We start from the raw sequence: 20,413 nt of genomic DNA, 5'->3' as shown, positions 1-20,413 counted from the left end.
GCGTGCGATTAGTTCCCATTAGCGCTGCGGCACGGGTAATAAGGTCACGAGATGTCTGACACTAAAATTGAGCCAGGACTCTGGCGGACATCTAACGCACTCCTATCGATCTCCGGCTCGACATGCGCGGCCTCGCCACTCGTGTCGCAGCGCTCACGAGAGCCTGCTCCCAAGCTAACGCCGAGATTGATAGATGTTAGATTGGATGGATAGAAAGACGGACGGAGACCGATAGAAAGATAGATATCTTAATCGGGAGTTAGAGAGGGAACAATTCACGCATTTTTACCTCGTTAACTTCTGGACAGTTTTTGATGGTTTTCGCTCGGCTGGCAAACTGAAACATGAAGGAAATACTCTTAATTTCCAAACGGTGTATACAGCTGCTTACCGTTGTAAGAGGATTATCTGTCTAAGACGCCAACTGAAGGGAAATTCAGTTATCAAGGAACCTTCCCAGATTTTTAGAGGTAGTAATATTGCCTAACATATTTCATACCATAATGATCCACTTCGGAATAAATTACTCCCTCACTTGCATTCCATGTGGGACACATCACAACAGTTTCTAAACTGAGTGCGCGTGTGCAAGGAGTTACATTAGCAGCCGGGCAGTTACCTTTAAAGTACTAATTGACTCTTCAATCGCCGCTGGAGTGATCGTACATAGCATGGAGGTCTTTGCATTTCCTCCGAGCGACGACTGTAATATTCGGGTTAGTTTTGAATCCCGGAATGGTATAAAACTGCCGAGAAACAGGTTTGTTATTAGTAGAGACCCTGGATAGTTAATATCTTGTTCAAAACGGACTGGAGCCGTCAATATCCTGACGCTTTTGTCAGATTTAAAACTGATACAAATCGCAACATAATCACTCGCATTTGCTTGCCATCGAGGTCATTTGCTTGGTTATCAGTTGTTTTGTATCCACGGAAGTTTCGAACCCAGCTAAGATCATTCGTACCAAGTCAGCCTGAATTTTTTTCGGGCCATATTTTCAGTACTGCTTAGGTAGTGATCATTACAGCGAAGATCGCTTCCATATTCGTTTCTTTGTCTGCAGTTTACATATATGAATTTCATATATTTAGAGTCATCCAGTCGGTTTAGCCGTTTCGTAACCTTACTAAGAAAGTATTCTTTTTCACGCCAGGTGTGTTTAAATTTGAGTCGGTTCCTTAGTACCGTCAGGAACAAAGGGATTGAAAAGTTCACACTCACTATGCTAATTAGCTATTATCGTTAAGAAAGTCACAAGTATGAGCTTTAGACTGATCTATTAAAAAGATCACACTTACTTTGCACTAGGTTATAATTTACCTGTCATTTTTAAGATGTTCACAAATAGGCGCAACATAACTTTATTTGTAAGTTACAGTTACTTGTCGTGCGCAATAACCGACATCTGTTACCCGGAATTTTGAACGCCACTGAATGATTGGACTGGTTCGAACCGACAGAAACTGGGTACTAACCAGTGCGACACTCACTTAACCCTTTACACCCTAACATCATTATTTATATTCTCCATACTGTTCTCCATACATTTCTTATGGTGCTGACAAGGAGAATTTGTTTAACAATCAAGACTTTCCCTCAGTTGGGGACCGTTTCCTTTATTCTCGTTACCTTAATGTTTGATTCAGAGGTGATACTGTAGGGAGAAATTAGATGCTGGTCACTCTAAGGGGTAAAGCGTTCTATAAGGCTGAATGAAATATTCTTACCTTTCTCCTTCACTTAGCTTGGCTATAACAGAGCCCAGGGCCAGAAGACTCTTGTTTATGTGCCCGCCTTCTTTCAATCTTTGACCTGAGAAATTCAAACAACATTGCTTTGAAGTTAAGGCAAACTTGAAATCACATAACTAAATAAATAAATTGATGAATAAAGTTCAACTGAAGACAAAAATCTGACAAATCATTGGACAATAGCGACAACATCAACGACAAAGACAAATATGAGCTAACCAAAAGCTCCAGTTTGCGACGCTCTTTCTGAGCCTGCTAAGTCAACCAGGTTCTGAAAAAAGAAGAAACAAACACAGGTGGATGTTACAAAGTGGGTAAAGAAGTAAGATCAAGGAAACAGAATGGGAAGAGAGTTGAGGCGGGGGTGAAGCTCGAGCTCGAGAGTAAGCATTAACAAAAATTCAATTAGACGCTGTTTTTCTAGACCCACCGCTACTCACTTTTTATCAGGAACAGATCTTTGGATAACGCTCGTTATCGGGAATACACAGACGCCGTGGAGATGCTAAGGCGAATGTGACAAAAAAGTCGGCTTTGTTTGGGCCTCTTGTTATGCAAAATGGTTTTAAAGTGTGATCTACTAATGAGCTTCACTAAACGCGTTTGCGTTTGCGTGGACACGCAAACGCAAACGCGTTAAGTTCAAAAGGCCAACGCGTTGACTCTGCGTGGGGAACGCGTTGAGTGGTTCGCTTATCTTCGAACGGTACTGTAGTCATTATAAAATGAAAGAAAAAAGTTTTTAAAGTAGATATCTTAAGTGTAAATTTCACGATCTTTTACATTGGTCTTAATAGGAAGCAAGTGCAGCAAATTACGTTTTCATCTATTAAAAAAGAACACATTACAAATTTACCAAAATTGAGATCTTTTTACCTCATAAAATTACCAGTTTGTCTTGCAATGTGTAAATTGAAACATGAAGAAATGCTGATTACGTATGTAATAATGTCTATGAAAAAATTACGCGCTTTTGATCGGCCGAGTGCAATCTCATGTAACACGAGTGCAAAGTTGGAACACGAGTGCAAATTACAATTAGCGCACGCAAACTTCCAAAATTCCGTCAATCTGGACCCACTGTGATGTTTTTTTAAAGGTAGATTTTAAATAAGAAAGAAAATGATTTCTCTAGAAATTTGGTGTAAATAAAGACTACAAATTGCAGCTGCCCAACGGGCACGTGCAATTTTGTTGACTTTGAAATATTTCCTCGCTCTTTTAAGACCCAACTGCACTCGAAATCATATTATTACTTAGACTAAGAGTTATTTGTTTACCAAATGTGCTACTCGAACTGCGCCGTCTATTGTATCAGGAGTCTTGCTTTCGTCCATCATTTCACGGCTCTCGATAACCTTGAACATAAAATAACGCAAAATAATAACACTTCACCGAGAGAAGGCACGGTAACTACTTTTGCTACTCATTGTGCCTGCGGTAGCCGTATGAAATCACTAGCTGAAGTAAAGAATTGTCTTTAATGAAGCGAGTTTGGTGAGGGCACAGAAATTATTCTTGATATTTACTCATGTGTGTTAAGCGGGACGGTGACAAGTGCAAACTTACCACCCGAAAAATTGTATGACTTCTGCTGCTGCGGTCGTTCATATTAGTAACACCAAAATGTCGATTTTCTACGGAAAAAAAAATGCAAATAGATAAATAAATAAAGGATTCTTAAACATCATTTTATTAAAATTCACTGCGTTCAGATGGTCGATCCTGCAGGTAAACGGCTGTATAATTGCCCCTTCGGGTGTCAATCATAGGACGGCGTTAGAGCATCACGTCGTTCTTTATATTTAAGCTTAATCTTTGTTAAGTGTTAACAAATTAGTCACTTTGAGGAGGCAATTTTTCAAAGAAGAAAAGTGGGTCGAAGATCAGTTTGGTTATTCTCATTACCTGCGTTGCTGGATAATATATGAATTTTATGGGGAGAAGTTACATTTTAATCACTTCCGGGAGTTAAATGGTTAAAATGACCTTTGCTTACGAGAACTTTCTGGAGTAAATGCGATATTTACTTACTCTCTCCTCGCATCATGTGTTTGAAGACATCTTCGCTACAGGATACCACCTCCTCAGTCAGATCACCAACGTATACTTGTTTCTAAAAAACAAAAGCAACGGATTAATTTTTTAGAAACAGTTTCCTACAATATTATTGGGCAAACAATAACTTGGTTTTCCTTAACCCAGTCTCTCCTCGAACTCTCCTTCAATCCCAAGATGGCGGGTTGAAACGTTTTAAGACTTTTTCCGATCCACAAACACTCGATTAACGTTTGGCGTTTTTGGTACACAACGACTGATGAGTAAAGGTGGATTAAGCTAAAAATTACAAATTTGCCATTGGAAATAACGTTTGAAAGTTTCTCTTAAATTTTTAGTCTATCACTGGTGAATCGACGGCGCTAACTAACACAATTTTCACGAGCTAGTTTCGCGAAACGCTTTGATCTAAAGGCCCGCAAACGTCGACAGTCAATCCTTTATATGCAATTCATTTGATGCCATTCAAATCAGATTCTATTTATTTCCGAGGTGAAGCACGGTCATCAATGTACATGTGCTACTTACTGTACACAACAAAACTTTCTTCATTTTTCTTCATTTTTATTTATTATTATTTTTTTTTTCTTCCAGGGATTTCGTAATCCTACCTGAGCATTTTCATGTATTTTGAGATTAGTTTTCGCAGGATTCAGCAGATCTTTTATGTCCTGATAAATAAATAAATAAATGACATAAATAAACAAATTTCAACAAAGGACAAAAATCTGACAAACTCTTTTTCTCTCTCTCTCTCTCTGGTACAAGAACTCCTAAGTCTTGCCAGACCTCTACATTTGAATGGATTGGTAGTTACCCCCTTCGGATTGAAGCAAGGCATTGTGGGAGGAAGATGTCAAATGATCTGACCATAAGTGAAACAATTTTGGCCATCAGTGGTCTCCATTATTGCAGTAGTCAATGAGCATTATCTTAAATTATGAATCAAGCTGAGATTTGTATAAAAATCCCAGCAAAGCATGTACTGTTCTTTCAATTATCAAATAACGAACATCAAGTGGTAAAAAGGCAACTAAACTTGTTTATGGGTGGGTAAACTCTTATTATCTCTATTAAATTTATAGTTTGCCAGGAGTGACAGTAGAAAGTGCAATTCAAACTGATTTATTTACTGTTTGTATGCCTTTCAAATTTTATTTGTACGATTATGAAGTATCATCAACAGTGTATTATTATGTAGTTACCTCATTGTAGATCTCTATGTATGAAACTCGTATTAAAAATTCTCTAGAAGGATTCTGTAAAAAATAAAAAATAATAATAAGATAACAATAATAAATAAATAAATAAAATAGGATGTCAATAGACTAATATTAAATAATGGAAAAGAGAAAAATGATTACCCTCCCACCTTAACTCTCTCCTCAGGGGTTTCAAAACAAGCTGGCAACAGCCAGAGTTCGGCCCGCTACCTGATAACATGTCATCAGTTACTTTGGTCAAAAAATTACCTAGGCAACTACTTTTGTAGAGTCTGATGACTACTTCAAAACATTAATTTTTGAAACCCTTGTCTCCTTTCCTTTCCTCAAATTTAACTTTCAATGCAACAGAATGAACATAAACAACACTTGTCTTCAATTTCATATACTTAATGGTAATTTACATGTAACAGGCCATCATAAAGAGTTTGTAAAGTTGGTGTTTCAAGCCTTACAGTGTTATGCTATTAGCTCTCAGTTTCAAAGAAGGGCTAACACTCAAGACATCATTTTTAGAAACTCTAAACTGGTAAATTTAAATTATCAACTTAGTTGATAAATTAAAACTAAATTGTCTCATAATACCCCATCCCCCACCCCCCACCAATGCAACATCACAGTTCTGTTAGAAATGTACCCCACTTACTTTAATTTCATAATCATATTCAGTAGGCTACTGTAACTGGAATTTTATTGATCAAAAATAACTTATTAATTTTTTTGTATATCTCAGTAAGCGCATCACCCAGAAAAGAGATGATCAATACATAATTACTTCAACTAAAAGGAATTATCTTGACTACTGCACAAAGCACCAGATTCCCTCAGTTGTTTGAAAAGAAAATGAATGCTAACCACATTGGAGAGGAACCAATTGGATCACAGCATTTTTTTAACAATTCAGTTAATGGTTGGCAGGTTTAACACAGAATACAGTACCTTTTCAATATAGTCAAAAATTTCCCCAATAGCTTTGGGGATGACTCCTTTGTACTTTCCATCACCCATCATGGTATGAGTCTTCCCAGATGATGTCTGCCCATACGCAAAAAGAGTTCCTAAAAACAGATTTTAATAGTTGATGGGTGTAAGTCTTTGGATTAAGTCAGCTTACAAGTTGACAACCTTTGCTCTGAAGAAGGGCAAATGCTTCTAATGTCAGCTTTGAAACATTTTTTGGTGGCCAATTAAGATTATCAACTCAGTTGATGATACCAAATTACCCTGTTGCACTCTGCCACTGATACAGCATCAGTTTCTTTAAAAACTTAACCCCTTTACAAGCTGAATACATCATCCTATGGGACCTTATCCAAGTTATATGGCTAAGCAAGGAGGAATGTCAATACCCTCCTTGAGCCCAATACCAATCCATTTGTACATTGCTGCTTGACTCTGACAATTTGCCACCATCCATTTACACTCCTGGACTTAGCTGTTCAAATGATGGGTAATGTTTTTCACTGGATATGAGGATATAAATCTCTATCCAGTGGATAGCAATACCCATCATTTTGTTAAAACTAATTTGCTGGACAGCAATTTATCTGTTGAATAGTATTAACTATTCACCCTTCAAACTAATGTGGCCTGGGGGGAAAGAGATATTGTCATTGAGAATAAAGTGTGTGGCTCAATCCTTTGACTCCAAAGATCCAATGATTACATGTAACTCTCCCCTCTAACTGCTACACATTTCCTTGTAAACAAGTTATGAGAATTTGGTGTTAGATCAAGGTAACAACTGCCTGATAAGTCTTAATATTCTCATTGCCTTTTAGGTGGGTAATGTACAGATATTATAGGGAGAAGTTACGAGTAAATCACTTCTGCCCAGCGTAAAAGGATTAAGAACACAACACATCCAAGCTATATGGCTATGCAAGGAGGAATGTCAATACTCTTCTTGAGCCAAATGCCGATCCATTTGTAGGTTGCTGCTCCCACCCCACCCCCCCCCCCTCCATAAGTTTGTTAGGCTTCTCTGACAATTATAGGGATATTATTGGGAGAAGTTACAAGTAAATCACTTCTGCCCAGAGTTAAAGGGTTAAGAACACAATAGGGCTGGCTTAGGTCTTGAACCCAGACCTTTTATTATTCATTCTCAAAGTGTGGGTCTTGACCAAGAGCCAATTTTTTTTTTCTTTCAAGTTTGACTTGATCTAACTCAACCACTAAGTAATTCATGATTTACTTTTTGTGTTTTGTTTTAGGTTCATCCTGCAATTTGCAGAACTGTACATTGGGCAATGCAGCTTTTTCTGACACCCTCTATAGCATTAATGGCTCTCATACAATAACTTTTGATGTTATCTATGAAAAGTGCTATTAGGTCTTTATAACTCCTACGGTATATGTAGCATACTGACCATTGAATCCGTCCATGGCAGAAAGGACTGTAGGTCTGCCAAACTCATCATAAACATCTTGGGTAGAAGATGACATATCAAAAATTCGATCTAGGGCAGTCAGAAAAGTTGAATTAAACAAGAGTTATTTTAATAAAGTGGCTGGGGCTAGGATACTTAGAAACTGGGAAAAATCCCTTGCTCAAGACCCTCATTGACAACCCTGAATTAATCAATTGCTCAAGCAGACCAGATACAACTCTCTACAAGTACCCTTGATAAAAAAAAATAAATAAATAACCAAAAAAAATTATAACAAATATAATAATAAAAAAATGGAGACCTACCAAAAAAGTAGGATGAGTTTGGCAGTATCTTTGCATTCGACAATTGTGTAATGGTGTTTCCATCAACCTTCCAGTGTATTGGTTGATGAAAATCATTTTCCCTAAAGAAATAAAAATGAATGAGATCCATAGTGTTTAGTTCATTACACACTCATGGAATGTATTTTATCATAGGGCTGTTTGACCCTACTTGGTGTTCTTTAACATGTTGGTTATCCCTTTAGAAGGTAATACTTTGCTTTAATAAGCCTGGGCGAATAGGGTAAATTAAATCCATAATTCTTTACCAAATGCGACGCATTTTTATTGCGACGTGTTTAAGTTTTTGAAATATAGAAATGTTTCAATGCGGAACGTAATACAAAAATCTATGACTGCAGTTTTCAGAATCTTTCAAGGAACATGATGATATCCAAAAGCTGAATGTTAATGTTAAATCTGAAGCGTCGAAAGACAAAAAGGACAACCACTGATGGCACTTACGAAATAAATGGATCAACCGATTTGAATATCGCGTTGGCAGTAAATAAAACATTAATAACAGAGTTCATAATATCAAATTCGGGAATTACATCGATACGATCGGACACAAAAACGAATTTAGAAACAGACCGTCTGTTGGCGCGACCAGCCTGTTTGCGCTATGCTCCACAGAAAGTGATCTGAACATTGTAATCGATAAACACTTACACAAAATCGACGCTTACCTTTTTATTAGAGGACGAACCCTGATAGCAACCCTTATGTTGTCAGTTGCTGCCATTCTCAACAAGGAAATAAAATTACATAAAACTACTACATGTGTATCTCGCTGATCATGAAAGAGAATTTCTAAAATTTGAAATACACCGCTTTCATTCTTCTCGATTATGATTGGTTCGATCACTCCAGACCAGTCTTACGCGTCTTTATCTCCCACATTACATCGTCATTTTTGATTGGTAAACTAAATAAACCAATCATGACATTTCTTCTATCTTTTGCGCTTCTATCAGGAAACAAACATGGCGGTCTTCTACAAGTGTAAACTAACAAATTATTTTTGTTATTTTGTTGGTCAACTGGAAGACATAATCTGTTACGGCATCACAATATCACTATAAGATGGCGGTGAGTATAGAGCTTTGCCATGGGGTACTTTTTCCTTTTGATGCCCGTTTTACGCGGTTTTCCTCATCAATCGTGTTAATGCAACTTCTGCTTGTGTTGTGCAATAAATAAAATAATAATAATAATAATAAAAAAATAAAAAGAATTAAAATAAACATTTGCGACCTCGTTGATCGATTTTAGAACATATTTGAAGATGTTAATTGTTTCTTTTACAATGCGTTGTAAGGGAAGCCTTGATATCCACTTACACAGAGATGAATTGCTGGTTAGCAGTGTCGAGGTGTTATCATATTACTCTAGTAAAGAACCATTGATCCATGCTTAGCGTGCGTATTTCAGTTATGAATGCACGCGGGAAGTTTGGAGAGCACAAGAGAAGCGTCAGAGTGGCCGAGGACAGCAGAGAGCAACTCTAGCAACTTGAGTGCACTCCAAACTTCCTGCGAGCATCCATAACTCAATCTACACTTAACTAAAGCATGACCCAATTCTTTTCTAATATAGTATGCAGACACACAAATTGTGCACGAAGAAAGAGTTTATTACAACTTTGTTAACTTTACCAGGTAATACTGTTCTGTCCAAAATGAAAAACAAAGCAAAAAGATTACAAATTTCTTGCATGCTTGAATTGTTGTTTACTAGAATTTACAACTTGAAAATTGCGTAACTCTATGCTGAAAATTCTGAAAATTGTACGATTTCGAAACAAAGCCTTTTATGGTACCACTCTTAAGGGACTAATGAAAATTAAAACAAAATTCTCAAGCATGATTGGTTAGCCCCTGAGCCTGATTTGAGGGCAAACACTGGACAGTGTGATGGGACACTTGACAGGTCATGCTTGTGTAAGTGGACAGCACACATAATGTGCACCCTGTTGTCATGCATTTAGCCAAGTTAACTTTTTTTTTCACTGTTACTGACTTTTTCTAGGATGAGGGGAGACTTGAGGAAGAGCTTGCATCATTTCGTCGCCAGTGGAAGGAAGAAATACAGAAAAGTACTAATGATAGTGGTTCATCAAGGAATTCTCCTGTATCAGAATCAGCCTTACGACCAAGTCGTGAAGGATCCCCAAGCCCATTAGTGCTAGGGCAGAAGAAAGTGGTCAGTTCGTCCCAGAAACCCCAGCAGTTAGAGGAGAAGGTAAGGAGTGTTACATTCATTCCTTGATGTCTTAGTGATTACTGGTACATTTACATCTATCTTTAAGTACATGTACATCGATTTTTAAGATTTAATAGTTCTGAAATAGAATGTTAACCCATTAACTCCCAGACATGATTAACATTTTACTTCTGCATATATTATATCCATGCATTATCAAGCAAACAGGTGATGAGGATACTCAAACTTATCAGGTAGAATTTGTTATCTTGATCTATGTAGCACCAAATTCTCATAACTTATTTACAAGGAAATGTGTAGCAGCTAGAGGGGAGAATTAATCAACAGATCTTGGGAGTTAGAGAATTAAGCCGCACACTGAAATATTCATTATCTTGATGTAACTCTAAATTCTCATAATTGAGATACAAGGAAATTTTTAGCAGTAGGGGAGAGAATTAACTATCAGATGTTGAGAGTTAAAGGGTTAACAGATTTATCACACCCATTTTGAAATCACTAGTGGTTCCTGTAATCTGATTAGCTCTAATTGGTGCGATTTATTCACGAATCATGCCATTTTTTGCTTTAAATCGCATCATTTTCCCAGCCATTGAGGAGGCTACACTGAAAACAAGACAACCAATCAGATTTCAAGGCTTGTTTAAAGTTACCAATCTAATTGGAGGAAAATGAAAGACAAAGAGTATCATGTGGAAAATTTTGCAACCTTTGTTTCCAAAACTCTTGTTTTTTCCCCCAAAAAAATGGATGAATTTAATTTCAAACTAGCTCAGTACTGCATCAATAAGATTTTTGAACTGACCAAGTCCTGTATTTGGGCGATTTCAAAATGGATGTAATAAAGTCTGGTAATTGAACCTTGTGCCGTGCAATTTTGGTCTGAAATCATACTTGTGATTTCAAATTGAACAAGCACTGTGTACTCAACTCAGTTCAATTACCATTATTAACAGAACGTTCATATAGAAATGTACAAACAGGTAAATATTATAAAGGAACAGGAGAATACTGTAAGAGTCACTTACATCTGGTTTCTCCTCACTGTAACACCACTGAATCACATATCAAGGTTGTGAGTATAAAGGAAGTGATTGCCTTGACTAATAAAACTCTTGATTGTTATACAAATTCTCCTTGTTGGCACTTTAGGAAATGTTTAGAGAAATAATGAGGGGAATATGCATACTGATGTTAGGGTATAAAAAGCCAAATACTCCTAGTAAATTTTAAGGCAATCTGACTTATTGAGTACAAATATGTGTTTGTGGATTTTGCATTACTAGCAGAATAAAATGTTCAAGAATGTGCAAAATGTAATCTCAGTAACAAAATCTTTAATCCTTTACACCCTGACATCAGTATGCATAATATAAAATTATTCTCTATACTATTCTGTACATAAATCCTAAAGTGCTGACAAGGAGAATTTGTTTTAGCAATCAAGAGCTTCTTAATAGCTGGTGATCATTTCCCTTATTTTTGTGACCTTAACATTTGATTCAGGGGTGATCTTGTAATCAGAATTTAAATGCTTGTCAATCCTACAGTTTAAGGGTCACTAACTTTGTCAATAAATTTTAATACAGGCAGCTCATTTGTTCTTACAAGGGGTGTCTGCGGAGAGGAATGGAAATCTCTATGAAGGCAAGTATAATGTAGCTTTTGTTACATACATATCTAATCGTACCTATTTAATATCATTCAAGAATGGCTTATTTTGTGTTATGACAAGTGAATGAAAGTTTATGGCCTGGGGCAGTCAAAAAGTGCAGACAAGGTTTTATTTCATGTATTTGAATTTTTGCTCTTTTCTTTTTAGCTATTTATTTTTACCGACAAGCTGTTCAGCTTGTTCCAGATATTGAGTTTCGAATCAAAGATTTTACAAGTTATAATTTGGCATCAGGTAGGTTTTTAGATACCTTTTCCATTGTTATGCATTTGACTGAGTTTCAAATAGTGCAATTTTTATAATGATAGTACCATTGATTGTATTTATGGATACCCGGTAAATGTAATGATTTTGTTGTAATGTTTTCAGGAATGGATGAATGAGTGAATGTTTATGAATAAATGAAAAACAAACTGGCCAACAAATAAACAAACAAATAAACAAACAAACAAACAAAACCTCTGTATGAGGACGCGTATGGTGCATATGATACGGTAGGCCTTGGATATAACCTTGGCAAACTCACCAAATGCAAGTGATTTTGATAATCTGCAAGTGTGAAAATATCCATTTGCAAACATTTGTTAGGTAGAATCATCCATTTCTCCCAAACATGCTATAGATAGGTGGTGGTTTTTGGGACAATGGCAATTAGGAGACCAAATTTTTGATATGCAATACAGGTGCAGTGCTCTAAATGAACCTTTGAGGTGATGAATAAATAACTGTGAATATATGAAAATCATATATATGTGAGCCGTCGGTAAAGACACAAATATGAAAGCGATTTTCATAGTAACAAACCTTACTTGAACAGTAATGAAAATAAGGCCTGAAAAAAAAAATCCGAGTCATGGGTTCAAATCCCCTACAGGTCTGAATTTTTTTAGGCCTTATTTTCACTGCTGCTTATCAAGTAGTGTTCATTACTGCAAAGATGGCTTTAATATTTATGTGAAATTTTGTTTAAAGACTCTGGTGTCCTGTTGTATTTATAGCTAGTGGAGATGAGGAGGATGACCCCAATGTATCTCAGGAATCTGATGAGTAAGGAATCACTGCTTTTAATTTCAGCCCAGTATGAGTGACAGCTGGGAGCTGTGTAGTGTAGCGATTGTTAGTAGAAAATAATAAAAGATGATAAGAAAATAATAATAATGATAATAATAATGATGGTGATGATGATGGAATTTTTACAATTAAAAGTAACCATTAACTTGGATCCTTGTTGTTCATGTCTATCAAAATGTGATGTCTTAATGTCATTTTTTTACAGCTCACCTGAGTTAGCAGATTTAGCCAACAGATTCCTTTCTCTCTCTGTTACTGGATTTTGCCAGCCACTTTATGAGACTAGGGTAGGCTTACTGATTCTTTGTTTGTTTGTTTGTTTGTTTTTGACTTGTCATTTACCAACTTAATTGGTAAAACTAGGAAAACTGTTAGCACTTTGATATTATCCTCTCAGGTCAATTGCATGACAGCAAATCAAAGTAATGATCAAGACTTGCAAGAAAATCTCAAAACCATAAATCCTATCATGATTATAAGGTTTAGTTGTCTTATTATTTCTTGAAAGGCAGTTGTATTGCGTAACAAAAAAAAAATATCTCTGGTTTTCATGGTTTCTGAGTGTGGTAGGTAATCAGAACTACAGGATAAAATAATTCTGAAAGATGATTGGTTATTGCAAGCCTCTTGTCATGCTTGCAATTGGACAGTTATCTCATATGCGGACATTGTTATTGCACATTTTACAGAGTTAATTGTTGTTGTTTTTGTTTTTTTTGTAGTGAAAATGTATAAAAAATGGCTAGTTTGTTTCTCTACTTTTGGTCAATTATTTGAATCGGTGATTGAATGATTGATTGATTAGCTGGATGAATTATTGAGCAGTTGATCAATTTTTTGATTGTCTTATTGATTGATTCTCTGTTGTTTTTCTTTCTTCCTCTCAGATGACCCATATCTCAGCCATCCCACTGGAACTTGTCATGTATATTTTCAAGTGGGTGGTGTCCACAGAGCTTGACATGAAATCACTTGAACACTTAGCACTGGTGCGAAGACACTTTCATGCTGAGTTTAAAACTTTGTTTTTAAAGTAATAATAAAAATGACAATGACAGTGATAAAGGAACTGACATATTAAGAGTTAAGACAAGAATTAAGGCTTTTGACAGAGAAACAGATCAGTGAGGATCAGTTTTGTCAAATCTCCATTTATCCACAAGGAAGCAAGCTGTTCTTTTTACATTAAGGAGATTGACATAACACTCCTGTAGGCAGACATCCAGTCTTTTTTTGTCCTTTTGTGTCTGCCTAAAGAAATAATTCTTGTAGGCACACAGGGCTACAAACAGACACTTTTATTGAATTCCCAAGGGTGTCCACTTACAAGAGAGTTGACTGTACCCTGTGTCTCTCCACAGCCAAGTGCTTAGTTGTGTAGTATAATTATTTAAGTCCCAGTGACTGTCAGAGAGTAATTTCTCCTTTGCAGTTGTCTCCTGTAATCATGTCTTCCTAATTTGGCTTATTAATAGGTTTGTAAAGGGTTTTATGCCTGTGCAAGGGATCCTGATATATGGAAATTGGCTTGTCAGAGGTATATGCATGAACATGTAATTTTTGTTTTTTGTTTTTTTTTCCTGGCATAAATTCAAATTAAAGCATCTTGAACCATTTAAATCCCAAGATCTGATTTTTGATTCTCCCTTCTGGCTGTTACACATTTCCCTGTAAACTAGTTACAGGAATTTGGTATTTGATCAGGGTTATGACTTTTGCCTTATATGTTTGATTATTCTCATTACCTGTTTTGCTGGAAATGTTTGGAAATTATAGGGAGAAGTTACATGATAATCAATTCTATAAGGACAAGGTTTTGACCCATAAGAATGACCAGCTTATAATTTCTCCTTACATTATTACACGCAAATTAAAGTCACAAGAATAATGAAAATGATTACTAACTAGAGAAGCTGTTCTTGATTGTGAAACAAATTCTCCTTATCAGCACCTTAGGAAATGTGAAAAGAATGGAATTGAGAATATGCGTACTGATGATCTCCCTCCTCCGCTTCTTTTAAAAGAAAGCTTAAGGAATTTCTTCTCTCTAAGTATTAGCTTCTGTAAGGCAGTAATTCTTAACTAACTTACTTAATATGTGTGTGCGTGTGTGTGTGTGTGTACGTGTGCGCGGTCAAAGTTAATTACCATAAGTCCATATTGTAATTCTAATATAAGATTAGTTATTTTAAGTGAGAAAACCTGACTTGTTATAAGCCTCGTGGTTTCTTTCAGGTTTTCTCGCCATTTATTTTCTGTCATCAATTTTCTTCATTTTTTTTTTCCATGTGTAAATGTCGTATATGGCAAATAAATATTGTATTGTATTGTATTGTATTGATGTAGGATGTAAAGGTTTAAAGATAAATTGTCCTGCTAAGGACATGTGGTGTAAATGACAAAAAAAACTTTGAATTTACAGTGACTGTTTGTACCTTAGGGTTTGGGGTGTCAACTGCGGCAATCCAGTGCAGTGGAATGGCTCCTGGAGACTCATGTATATCAAGCGTCCACATCTTTTGTTTGTTGGTATGGACCTTGTCATGAAACATCTTGTATTCGTATACTATGTTAGTTGCTATGTTAGTTTCTGCTAATTTCATCAGTTTATTGATGAAGGAAATTTGATTTTGACTGACAGATGAAATTTTCAATTAACTCTTTAACTTCCTAGATCTCATTAGTAATTCTCTTTACTGTCTGCCAAATGATTCTCATTATTTTAATTTGGAGAATTTGATATTGGATCAATTAGTAATCCCATAATTTGATATTTTTCTTAATTATCATCACTTGTCTACAATCAAGAACATAGCCCCTTTAAAGTAGTATGTGAGATGTTGAGAAAGCTGGTAGCATGATTGAAGAAGTTTGTCACTTCCTGTGAGAGTGTTCATGGGATGTTGTTAGTATGTACTGAGAATTGTTACTAGATTGAGGGCAAAGTGCCTCTGATATGTCTTTGCTGATATGGTGTATAGCTTACAAGGAGCTTTTAGCCCTTTGTTAGTGATATTTAACAATTACTTGTGGATGCAGAGGAAAATGTTTACAACTTTTACAGACACTGATGTGAAGAATTGTTTTAGTTTAGACCACACAAAAATGTTTGTGCAAAAACTGCAGTGTATCATTACCTGTAATGATCATTTCTTCACCTAAACATTAATTTATTCCTTAACAATGAGTCTTACTGAATGAATTTCTTTTTTTCTTTTGGTACTGAAAGGTGTTTACATAAGCAAGACTTCCTATGTGAGGGAAGGAGAGAAGAACCTGGATTTCTGTTATCGTCCTTATCATGTTGTGGAGTACTATCGTTACATGAGATTTTATGTTGATGGTAAGATTTGACTGTATAATCCAGTAATGCAATAAAATTGTTTAAGCCTGGTAGTACATGTACAAAAATTTTTCCTGTGGTCTGATTGTTGGGGCTAAGGTTGTCCTGAGAAGGACCGCTGTCATGACAACCTCAGCGTGAGTCATTATCAGATTTGAGTGTAGAACTTATATGATTGTTGTAGTATGTTTGATTGCAGGTTTTAGGCTGAATGAACAACTTACACATACCCTGAAATCATTTGAGCCTGGTTTCCATTTAAAACCTACAACATGCATGTTACAAATTACTGAGAACATTTTGAGGTCTGTGATCTTTCACTGTCCAGACCCTTTGCAACATGGAATCAAAGAGAAAAAATATATTAAAAAGAATGATAAGTGCTGTGAGTGGTGATAACATGTTTAAGTATATGTGTCTGTCCTCCAATAATTCATGCAATGTAAGTGTTGGGACCAATCAGAATGTGTGTTTGATTTAGTTTACCATATGTGTCTCTTTGTTTTTGTTATAGACATAATTATTTTTTTTTTGACAGGGACAGTATTAATTTACACCAGTGCTGATGAACCAGTCACTGCCATTGCACGGCTAAAACTCAAGCATTGTAATAGTCCCTCTGTCTCTGTTGGCCACTACAGATTGTCTGGAGACAAGGTTTGTGCATTAAAACTAACTTTGTGCTTGTGGGTTTTTTTCAAAGATTTCAATGTTCTCAATTTGTTTGGTAATGCAACTTTTAAGAAATGTTTTAGGCTAAGGAGCCAACTTATCACAGCAACTTTTGAGTGTCTGAGTGCATGATCTTGGTGTTAACAGTGATAATTATTTTATGGATTTAGAAGGATGCATTCAGCATTTTTAAGGGAAAAATGTTGTTTTAACACAAAGTAGCAGGGTGGTATCAAGTGTAAAACATTTAGATGAGAAATGTACCCACTAACAGGTGCATGTACATGGTGCAGCTTTTCTTTATATTTTGTGGTGTCCTTCTGCATGAGAATGTCCATAATTTGATTTACAGGTCACCATCATAGTCGACAAGAAAGTTACCTCTGACACTTACAATCAAACCAGAGGTCGCCGGGTGAGAGCACCTCCTCCTCCCATCCTGAAGCAAGTATTTCATATGGTAAGTCTGAAGTGAGCTTAACATAAAAAGATTTGGTGGACCTGGTGTCACGTGGTTTGAGTTGATTGTTTGTTATTTACCTTGTGTGAACGGTTTTTGTGCGGACTTTGTGTGGTGCAGTTTTTTCCTTAACCCTTATTGTGGCCAGCATGTCATTTTTATCTGCAATATCACTTCTGAATCACCCATGAGAATGAAGGAAATAATCACCAACTAAAGAAGCTCTCAGGGAATTTTACCTCTGTCATAAGATCTAATTGTTCACTATCGTTTGAACCAACCAGCACCATTCATTTAATCCTGTCAAAACACATAATGAAAGTTGACTCATGTAGGGCTAGACTGATTGACTCAAGGCAGTCTAGCAACAGAACATTCACAAGAAAAATTAAAAAGTCCTTTTCTTTTTTTTTTTTTTTCACTTCTCAAGTTTGATATGTGTAGCAAAAAGAACATGGATAATTATTTCCATCTGTTTTGGAAACTCAATTGAGCCTTTTCTTTAAAAAAATATGCATCACCTCTTTGGGCAATTAACAAATTTCTGTAAGAATTTTAATTGGGTTTTTTTCCCACAAGAGCTCCAACAATAAACACCAGCAAATTTAAAATTTGTACTGTGAAATACAGAGTTATAAAATTAATATGACCATGACCTGATGCTTTTGTTATCCCAAGGAATTGCAAATTAGCAGTGTTGGACGCCGTCGTCATAATCAGCTTACATGGCTGCATTACAGTGTCAATACAACATACAGGTAAGTAAGCTTTTGAGCTATTTCCTTCCAGAAAACTTTGCAAGTTATGAGTGGCTTAAAAGCTGATTATGATGGGGGGGGGGGGTCTAGTGCTGTCTGTAAGACCTCTCACCCCTGTTCATTCAGCCTGCTAGCAGGCTCTGGTGTTTGGGATCCTCCTTAATTGGCACAGTTGCCCATGACACCATCACCAGCCATTTATGCAAAAAGTTCTTGAAACCCTGGCATTTGTGATAATTCTATTTTGATTTTCTTTCAAAAACCAACCTTTGATTTCATTGGGCATGGAAGCAAATTAATCACACCTCAAATATATTGTCTCACTGAGACTGCATGGCTATAAAATGTCTCATGTATGTATTGACCTTGGAGAAAAGGTGTAATTTAGGAGGGACTTCAGAGCTTAACTGATTCATAAACAACTCCTTGATCAAACCTTACTTGGGGAAATAAAAAATCTGTGTTGCAAAAAGTACAAGAATTCTGTCAGCCACTTATGGAGAAAGCCCAGTAATTATGATTATCATACAATCATGCAATAAGTTTCACTCAATGAAAAGTTAATTGCATTGTCCATTTCTTTACAATCAGGTCATCTGGCCAAACAGTTGACTCTCAGTTTGACTTAAACAACCAGTTTCCGCCATTGCATTTTTCACCAGTGCGCAGTTTCAGTAACAATGCCACAGCCCCTTTAGAGTAGTATGGTGGATGTTAAGTGAGCTGGCAGCATGATCGAGGAAGTTTGTTACTTCCAATTAGAGTGTACATGAGATGTTGTTAAGAGGTGCTAGATTGAGGGCAAAGTGCCCTTGATATGTCTTTGCTGATATGGCATATAGCTTACAAGGAGCTAATAACCCTCTGTTAGTGATATTGAATAATTGCTCATGGATGTGGTGGAAAATGTATACCACTTTGACAGACGCTGATGTGAATAATTGTCTTAGTCTAGACCACACATTAATGAAACATGAGTTCAATTATTTCAGTCAACATACAGAAAAGTGGCCAGTGAAAAATAAAACAAAGAAAAAAAAAAGGTACCAAGTGACCAAAATCTTGCACAAGAATTCTGATCTTGTTTTGATTATTTTATTTGCTTAGGAATCACAACAGTTAACGATCAATTAATTGATTCATTTGAAAGAAAATTATTTGGAAGAGTAACATGTTAATTTAGTTTCATGCTAGAATATTAGTTCAGGTTCTACATTTACAGTGAGCAGAATTGACACATTAATTAATGTTAGAAGTAAACAATAGCCAAAAGGAGGCTATTTTGTTTATTATCCTTCAAATATTTTTGCAATGCACAGGAGAAAGTTTTCAAACAGCTCAGTGTTTGCCGAGTGGAATGTTCACTTTCCAGTGTTGTCTGGTATTAGTTTATGAATAAACGTGTCCTTTCCAAGATTTGAAAAATTTTGGGGAATATACATCTTGGGTATATCCTTGGACATTCCCCAGTTTTAGTTTTAGTGCAAGAGCAAATATTTGATGGATTATAATTATGACTGATGTATCAATTGCATCATTGATATTAATAGCAGTCATTATTCTGCTTATTATTTTACGACGATTGTTGTGTATTCATCAAGCACAGTTTGTATCACTTACACTTAAGTTGCATTAGAAGCTGATGCTTGATTTTTTTCCCATACTGTGTGCTTTCTGAACAAGGGCAGCTCTTTACAATTCTGTCATGTTAATCATGTTTGATTTATATACACGCCACTGAATAAACTCAGGCACTTTATCATTTAAACTGCTCTGTCAGTCGTAGTGAAAAGTTACTTCTGTAAAGTAATTACCCTTTACACCCTAACATCACTATGCATATTCTCCATACTGTTCTCTATACATTTGAAGTGCTGTCAGAGAGAATTTGTTATAAAGTCAAGAGCTTCATAAAATTGGTGATTATTTCCTTGATTCTTGCGACCTTAATGTTTGATTCAGGGGTGATATTTTAAGGAGAAATTAGGAGATGGTTACCCTTAGGGTTATAGGGTTAAGCAGTAAGGGGTACCGATGACATTTTGTTGTCACAGACAAGTTAAATTAAGTCCTCCTTTGAATCTTGTTTGATTAGTTCTCAAAATATCATACTACATTATGCTTATTAGTATGCATATTTTCCATACTGTTCTCAATACATTTCCTATGGTGTTGACAAGGAGAATTTAATAAGATTAAAAAGTTTTAATTGTAAGTTAGTGATCATTTCCTTTATTGTTATGAACTTGATGTGTGAGTTAGGGAGGGTTTTGTAAGGAGAATCGAGGTGCTAGTCACTCTGAGGTGCCAACAGTTAAGTTGTGTTCAGGCCATTTTAAGGTGATGTTCAGTTAAAAGGAAAGCATTTGTAAAGTCTGTCCCAGGCTCTTAGTTGTTTGGGACAAGTCAAAGACCAGTTAAGTGACAAACAGCCATCATTTTGGGCACCTCCTTTTCTG

The 20,413-nt window shown here is 36.1% G+C and overlaps 2 protein-coding genes across 3 annotated transcripts in view; one reads left to right on the top strand and one right to left on the bottom strand.

Annotated features, from left to right (window-relative positions):
• LOC113664677 (uncharacterized) overlaps positions 1–8,596 on the bottom strand; it is a 39,989-nt gene extending 31,393 nt beyond the window's left edge. For both annotated transcript variants that reach the window (XM_089202366.1, XM_089201935.1), the window contains exons 1-13: positions 8,439–8,596; positions 7,732–7,832; positions 7,406–7,495; positions 5,973–6,091; positions 5,016–5,069; positions 4,422–4,481; positions 3,787–3,868; positions 3,322–3,389; positions 3,033–3,110; positions 1,972–2,023; positions 1,729–1,813; positions 620–746; positions 290–337 (exon numbers count right to left, since the gene is read on the bottom strand). In XM_089202366.1, the coding sequence (XP_089058492.1) occupies positions 290–337; positions 620–746; positions 1,729–1,813; positions 1,972–2,023; positions 3,033–3,110; positions 3,322–3,389; positions 3,787–3,868; positions 4,422–4,481; positions 5,016–5,069; positions 5,973–6,091; positions 7,406–7,495; positions 7,732–7,832; positions 8,439–8,494 (1,020 nt within the window). In that variant the 5' untranslated portion in view covers positions 8,495–8,596. The remainder of the gene's footprint in view (positions 1–289; positions 338–619; positions 747–1,728; positions 1,814–1,971; positions 2,024–3,032; positions 3,111–3,321; positions 3,390–3,786; positions 3,869–4,421; positions 4,482–5,015; positions 5,070–5,972; positions 6,092–7,405; positions 7,496–7,731; positions 7,833–8,438) is intronic.
• Positions 8,597–8,688: 92 nt separating this feature from the next.
• On the top strand, positions 8,689–20,169 carry LOC113664691 (F-box only protein 9). Its single transcript, XM_089199909.1, has 14 exons — positions 8,689–8,841; positions 9,781–9,993; positions 11,565–11,622; positions 11,798–11,884; positions 12,649–12,697; positions 12,927–13,008; positions 13,609–13,710; positions 14,197–14,258; positions 15,162–15,250; positions 15,951–16,064; positions 16,603–16,721; positions 17,089–17,196; positions 17,875–17,954; positions 18,546–20,169. The coding sequence occupies exons 1-14, from the start codon at positions 8,836–8,838 to the stop codon at positions 18,655–18,657; spliced, it is 1,281 nt and encodes a 426-aa protein (XP_089056035.1). The 5' UTR covers positions 8,689–8,835; the 3' UTR covers positions 18,658–20,169.
• Positions 20,170–20,413: the final 244 nt, after the last annotated feature.

This window comes from Pocillopora damicornis, chromosome 1 (assembly GCF_964200805.1).
Source record: "Pocillopora damicornis chromosome 1, jaPocDami1.2, whole genome shotgun sequence".
NCBI lineage: Eukaryota > Metazoa > Cnidaria > Anthozoa > Scleractinia > Pocilloporidae > Pocillopora > Pocillopora damicornis.
This window is presented reverse-complemented; position numbering and strand designations above follow the sequence as displayed.

Coding starts and splice junctions, on each gene's coding strand:
- LOC113664691 (XM_089199909.1), top strand. Junction 13,711..14,196: donor CACTTGAACACTTAGCACTG/GTGCGAAGACAC, acceptor GCTTATTAATAG/GTTTGTAAAGGGTTTTATGC. Junction 17,197..17,874: donor TGAAGCAAGTATTTCATATG/GTAAGTCTGAAG, acceptor TGTTATCCCAAG/GAATTGCAAATTAGCAGTGT.